The 7,305-nt window shown below is 41.3% G+C and overlaps 1 protein-coding gene across 2 annotated transcripts in view; it reads left to right on the top strand.

The window, feature by feature from the left end:
* Nucleotides 1–2,768: 2,768 nt before the first annotated feature.
* adcy3a (adenylate cyclase 3a) overlaps nt 2,769–7,305 on the top strand; it is a 40,911-nt gene continuing 36,374 nt past the window's right edge. For both annotated transcript variants that reach the window (XM_080040204.1, XM_080040203.1), the window contains exons 1-2: nt 2,769–3,042; nt 5,475–6,693. In XM_080040204.1, coding sequence (XP_079896330.1) covers nt 6,019–6,693 — 675 coding nt within the window. In that variant the 5' untranslated portion in view covers nt 2,769–3,042; nt 5,475–6,018. The remainder of the gene's footprint in view (nt 3,043–5,474; nt 6,694–7,305) is intronic.

The following is a 7,305-nucleotide window of genomic DNA, read 5'->3' as shown; positions in this document are numbered from 1 at the left end:
CATGATAGCACTGCTACCAGAAGCTTTCCTCATCAGTATAACAACCATCTGCCACCTTCGTTTAAAGGCTAAATATGTAATTTTCTAATTTTCTTAGAGAATAATAGATCAAATATACAGAATAATTTGCAGAACACCCTCACAAAGACACCTCAAAACTTGATGAAATATCACTATCTCTGAATTAAAAATCCACTTCTGCTGGCAGAAATACTGATATTAAGGAATTTTCTGGGGTCTAAAGCCCTTTAAAGTTCCCTATTTTTTTCCTTTCTTTTCTGGTACCCTGATTTATGTCCAGGTCCTGGCATCACTGAGCTTGCTAGGTTAGCTTGCTCATCATCAATACATAGCTAACGCTTGTTTGGTTGACCTTCTGCATGCAACGGTTTTGAGGGGGAAACGACCCATGATATTTTTAGTTTTTCAGTATAAATGTGATCCAATCTGACGAATATTTTACCCAAGTAACAAGGATAAAACCGTTTTATTTTATTATAGAAAGTTTGCTTGCGAATATAGCGTTCATGATAAAGGTTGACTAAGTTAGGTCACCTGAAAAAAAAAGTTAAAAAAAGGGATATTTTTTCCCTCTGGGCTAGAAAGCTTTCCCAATTTCTACCCCTTATGGGCGGCCCTGGATGCCCGAACCACCTCAACTGGCTTCTTTTGATGCAAAGGAGTAGCAGCTCTGCCCTGTGTTCCTCACGTCACGCATGACTGAATGTCTCATCCTATCTCGAAGGGAGACACCAGCTTTTTGAAGAGAGGACCTACCACCCCGGTCTTCCACTCCTTCGGCACTGTTCCCGATATGAAATTATAATGAAATATAATACAAAAAAAGTCACATGCACAGCAAAAATAGTTATAGAATGTATTACAGAAACTAAAAAGGGCCAATTTGTTCTTCAAAGGTCCTACATAAACAAAAAAAACATTTAAATAAAATGTTTTAATAAATAAGAAAACAAAAAAAATAACAATCTAACCATATACTGATCCCTGAAGCTGAAGATCCAACCTTCTGGGAGGTCAGCGGTCAGGATGAAAGGGGAAGGGGCTCGTCGATGGGGGTTAAATCAGAGAAGCAAACTAAATAAAAACTATTCCCTTTGTTGAACAGTGTAGTTAGTTAACTAGACAAAATATGGAAAAAACGTAATTGACCTACTTCAATCACTATGTAAATAAGAATGTAGTTGAACTAGCACTAAACTACTGCAAAATTTTGTTAAATGATATTGTTTAATGAATACATGAAGTTCACAACTACCCATCACTGGCAACCAGTCTACAGAAGGGCTGACATTCTTCATCCATAGATATTAATAGATGCATGTTTGTTTTGGAAGCAATGAACTGACTTTTCTCAGAGCTGTTGAGTGAAGCGGACCTCGGCTCCATCCCAACCTCCGGGAGAATGGCGAGAAGGGGGCGGGGAAAGCAGGGGGAAACTGTGGACATCGAGAGCTGGACACGACAAGCTGGACAGAGAATGCAAGAGTAGATAGATAGAAGCTTTTGTATTTACACCTTCAAAGTAAAAGTATTATAGTTAATGGCTCAATGGATATCGACAACTATTTTTTTTCAAGAACGATGCTGATAAGATCCTATTCAATTCTTCCAAGCTTGCTGCTGAAGCTTGATTTAAGTATTAAAAGTACTCGATGCAGAAGTGTGTTTATTATTATTATTATTATTATTATTATTATTATTATTATTATTATTATTATTATTATTATTATTATTATTATTATTATTATTATTATATTAGATGATTATTACTCGTGCATTAATGTAAAGCAGGTTTGTAGCGGGATGAGGTGGAGCTCATTTTGTATGGGAGTGCAAATACATTGTATTTTCATTGTGGATTTAAGTGTTTTGTTATTTATTGTATTCATTTATTGATTCTTTGGTTGGTAAAAAGTTAAAATGATAAAAAAAAACGAAAAGAAGCAGATCCTCAAATATGAGAGGCTTAAACCATGAAAGCTTATTTGCCACGTACACAACTTGAATAATTGTACATTTCTGCTTCTGACCACATGAACAGTTCTGCACAGTTCAACACTTGGAGAGAGAAAAGTAGCAGACCTGCAATGTCAGGAAGAAGCAGATACATGTTAACTCGTTCGTTTGAGGCAAAAACTGTTTTGTGCATTTGTGACATTTACCGTGATAATACAGTTTGTCATTGAAAAGATGCAAGGCAGACTTAATAGTGAAGGCTTGTGAAGCCTACTATTTGTAAGGTTTACTAGAACTACACAATCTTAATTACATTTTCTGGAATATCTTCATAAATTAACATCATGCAATGTGGAAAATGTAATGTCATTAACAGGTTAGGCAACACAAGATATTAGCTTTTCAGAAAGCATTTGGTGCTTTTTTGTGATGGTTAAACAGTGGGTCCCTAGGCCTTTACCATCCCTCTTGTTAGGCTATGGGCCAATTAGCCTATAGGCATAAAAAGAGCATTTTTAGACCAAACAGTAATTTATTCTTCTTACAGATTCACTAGGCCTATACAATGCGTTTGAATTAGGCAAAATCTCCATCTGCCATTTAATTCTCCCTTTCTCAGGAAAAGGTTGAAGAGGCGCTTTATTATGAAAGTAAGCGGACCTGTTTGTGGTGTGTAATGCGGGTAGCTTGACGGTGAAGCTGTTCCGCGTCTGCGGGTGACACCCGAGATCACAAGAAATACACACACACACACACACACACACAGACACACACGCACACGGACACAGAAGCGGGGGGTTGTGTGTAGCCTTCGAGGCCACTTTTCATTCCACCCACACACTGATGTTGAATCCATGTCAACAGCAACTGTGTTTGGGCACCCACATCTGTGTGAAGGCAAGGAGGAGAACGTTTGCACCCAAAGGAGACGACATCTGACTTTCCTCACGTTAAACGGATGCCTCGCTATAACGTTGTGTAGACGTTTTCCCACTGCATCCGGAGGCAAAGACAGACACAGAGACAGAAAGAGAAAAGGTGAATGGAAATGAGACAGCGGACATGGTAAGTGGACAGAGAGTCTAGAGAAAAATCACATCCAGAACAAGTGTCGGTCAAGTTGATATTGGAGATGCTAGAGCAAAGCAGTAGCCATTTAAACAGCTGTCCTGATGGATGACTAAGAGCCCGCTCCTCTGTTATCACCTGAGAGCGCGCGCACACGTTCGGAATATTGTATTTAATGTTTACGGACGGCATGATCTAATGTTTTGAATGTGTGTTCAGCAGCTGTGTGTGCAACATGTAGGCCCGCACTAGTGTGGAGCCACCATGGCCCCAATTGTGAGTAGGAGACAGCAATGTAAGGTTGCTTTGCTTTATAGGCAAAAGTAGGCTATTGGGCTGCATTTTTCAATTCGACTTAAAATGGCTCATCTTCGATTGGTTTCATACAGCCAGCTGACTGTCACTGACTATAGCCTATGTTGAAGAGGATGACGTTATTTAAGCCCCTCCGAAATTTGATTCATTGTTTTTATTTGGTCTTTAAAAACAAATGTTTTTATAAAAGGCTTTTATCTTTTTTGAAGTGCACAAGTTTCATGTGAAATGTAAAGCATCTCCCTTCCTTCTTCCATCTCCCTTACTCAAGTACGGTTGAACCATACTTGAGTTAGGGCATAGAGATACCTTAATAGAAAAAATACTGTCGCAAGTCATCTATTATAATACCATTTGTTTAAACGTAGCCTATCTGATTTATTGTAGTATTAAAGTATCAAGAGTATGTTTAGCTTGTATGTCATGTATAATGCTCACACATGAACTAAGTAGTACTTAAGCAGTGACTGAAGAAGTATTTGGAACCTTAGCTTAATATAAAGTATCTTCAAATACGGTACCAACTAAGCTGTAAAAATACCCTGGTACGAGCAGAGGTCCTGCATTTACGTAAACTAAGTAAGTATGTAAGAACAGTCAAGAAAAGGTACTTATGTATTAAAAGTAGGGGAGAACGGGGTAAGTAGGCACACTTTTTACTCTAGTGAGAATTGCTCATCACCAAAACATCTGTCAATAGCCATTCCTACATTAAATTGAAGCTTAAGGTGTTGGCTAGAAATGTGTGTCTCTCTTTTTTTCCAACTTATTGTAATGAAGAAGTAATTTACCATCAAAGACACTCTGACACATTGTGACAACCAACCCCATCAAGGGGTCGGTTGTCACACACTATGGGGTTGTTTGTCACAATGTTATCTTAATGGGAAAAATCTTAAAAAGAAGGCAAGGAGGCAGAACCAAATTTGAATGTTTAATTGCATTGTCAAGTTGACAAATAGGCCTACATAACGTTCTGTAGCCTTGGCAGCTGGTCTAGTTTGGGATGCACTGGGTTGTTTTGATTTTGTTGCCCTTTTTTCTTTTGCTTGCTAGCTGCCTTTTCCTGCTCTATTCTTTCCTCCTCTGGGGTGTCAGTGAGGATACAGCTTGACAATTTATTTCGTTATTGGGTTCCTTTTCTGGCTGCAGCCTTGAGATAACATGTGACAACCAACCCCCCAAAAAATTTGACGACCAACCCCAACTTGAATTTCTTGCTAGCATCAAGGCCAACAACTATCTGACAACTAATTAGCTTGCTAACCACAATCTAAACTATAGTTTACCCTTCACACTTTCTGAGGGTAACAAGTGTTTTGTTATAAACCCATTGTGTAAAAGCCTAGAAGAAAAATACTGAGAAGCAAAATATTTTGAATTTGACATGAAAAACACAAAACATCCTCTCACCTGAAATGCAGCTGTCTTCCTCCAAGGAAGTCTATGTATGTGACCTCTGATCCCAATTCTGGACCTTTTTTATATCAACATTTCAGAGCTAGCGCGCTCTGGTGGCGAGATATAACGAATGTGACATCCAACCCATGTGACAAATTACCCCGTTCTCCCCTACTTGATGCAGAAGTGCATTTTCTATTATATATTAGATGATTATTACTCATGCATTAATGTAAAAGCAGGTTTGTAGCTGGATGAGGTGGAGCTCATTTTGTATGGGAGTGCAAATACATTGTACTTTCATTGTGGATTTAAGTATTTTCTTATTTATTGCATTCATTTACTGATTGTTTGCTTGGTAAAACGTTAAAATTATGAAAACAAAAAGTAGCAGGTCCTCAAATATGAGAGGCTGAAAACAAAACATTTGCCAAGTAAAGTACAAGTGCCTCATAACTTGAATAATTGTACACTTCTGCTTCTGACCACATGAACAGTTCTGCACAGCTAGATCAATACTTGGAGAGAGAAAAGTAGCAGACCTAGGATCTGCTATGTCAGGAAGAAGCAGCTACATGTTAACATGGATGTCCGCTAGCTGCCAGGATTGAGAGCCTGTACCTGTACAAGAATCACTGTCTTGAGGAATGACTTCTCAGTGCATTTATTTCTTATATATCTTCCCCCCCCCCCATTTTTTTCCTTTTATCCAGGCCATGTGAGATGGGACTATGCAAGGCCCAAACTCAAAAAGCTGTCCAACCCAGAGGGACCATGGGGACATTGGAGGAAGTCATACAAACATAAAATCATTGGATCCAGTGTCCATACATTCAGCCGTTCCAACATGGCACACGAATGTGGAGTACAAAAAAGGTGGGGAGGAGGAGCCGGCGCTGAGAGAGAATGAGGATACAGATACACATTTTTTGGGATCACGTTGCTGAAGACTTGTAGGCGGAACCCGGTCTGGGGCTTGGGTATAACATGGGACTGACTTGAGTCTAAACCACAGCAATCGGACTCAGCTATGTAAGGAGAAGACATCTCCCCCCTGGGTTAGCACAAGTCCTGACAATCAACACGGATATACGGCCCCTTATGTGGGCTCTGGAGCAGATGATGAGGTGTACCTGATAGATGTAGCTCAACCTTTGGTCTACTCCTTGTAGAACCACCACCAAGCTTTTACTTTCTTCGAGATAGACCAGGCCAAGGCAGGACGCACAAGCCAAGAAGAAGAAGAAAGTTTTCGCCATGCCTAGGAACAGGGCCTTCTCGGAGCCCGAGTACTCTGCGGAGTATTCGGCCGACTGTTCGGTGACTTTGCCCTCTGACCCAGGCCAGGCGGTGGGGCGGACCCACGAGGTGACGGTGCGTAGCCAGGGATGCTGCCTGTGCCTGCCGCGGTTCATGCGCCTCACCTTTGCGCCGGAGTCCCTGGAGAACCTCTACCAGACCTACTTCAGACGGCAGAGGCACGAGACCCTGCTGGTGCTGGTGGTGTTCGCGGCGCTCTTCGACAGCTACATCATCGTCATGTGCGCGGTGGTCTACACCACAGACAAGCTGGCCTCCGTCCTGGTGGCCTCCGTGGGACTGGCGGCGGACATCACCCTCTACCTGCTCTGCCGATTCGGGCTGCTGCCGGACCGCATCTCCAGAAGGGTGGTGCCCTACGCCCTGTGGGTGCTCATAGCCGCCCAGATCTTCTGCTACCTGGGTCTGAACTACGCCCGCTTCCACCAGGCCAGCGACACGGTGGGCTGGCAGGCTTTCTTCAGCTTCAGCTTCTTCCTGACGCTGCCCTTGAGGCTCACGCCTATCGTGCTGATCACCACGGTGTCCTGCGGGGTCCACACCCTGGTGCTGGGGGTCACCATCGCCCAGCAGCAGCAGGAGGACATCCAGGGGGCAGCGCTCGGCAGACAGGTGACAGGAGGAGGGAAGGGAGGTGGTGGTGGTGGTGGTGGTGGTGTGTGGGTGATTGTGTTCCTGAATGCTACAGGTGTGTCATCTCATCTAGTCTAGACCATCCACTTTTTCAAGATCGGTTCCAAAAATATATATAAATGTTCAATCAGATTTCTCAAAAAAATATAAGGTTAAATGTGTAAGGATAATGAATTTAGTCTTCACTTCATTTATTTGTGAAGATTTAGAGGAAAACACATATATATATATATATATATATATATATATATATATATATTTTAATATACACTCAGTGTATTAGGTACCTAGATCAAACCTAATGCAATCTGTTACTGGACACAGACTGTTTTCAATTAGTGCAGTGTAGAAACAAAACAGCGTTGCGTATCTACTGATTCATTGATTTTCTCTCCTCACCACTGTAGTGAGTATGGAAAGTCTGCCTAAAGTGAAATACGGATAATAATTTGCACTACTTCTCAGCATATAAACATCACAAGATTTTTTGTGATTTGAATGGCAACAAAATAAGGCCAAACTTGAAGCTTAGAAAAATGTCTGGGTCAGTGTAGCTTAACTAATCAGTTTGGTAGAGTGTGTTTCAAGAGT

Source organism: Ammodytes marinus, assembly GCF_949987685.1.
Source record: "Ammodytes marinus genome assembly, chromosome: 13".
In the NCBI taxonomy this organism is placed as follows: domain Eukaryota; kingdom Metazoa; phylum Chordata; class Actinopteri; order Uranoscopiformes; family Ammodytidae; genus Ammodytes; species Ammodytes marinus.
The sequence above is the reverse complement of the archived record's forward strand: the minus strand, read 5'-3'. Positions and strand labels throughout refer to the sequence as shown.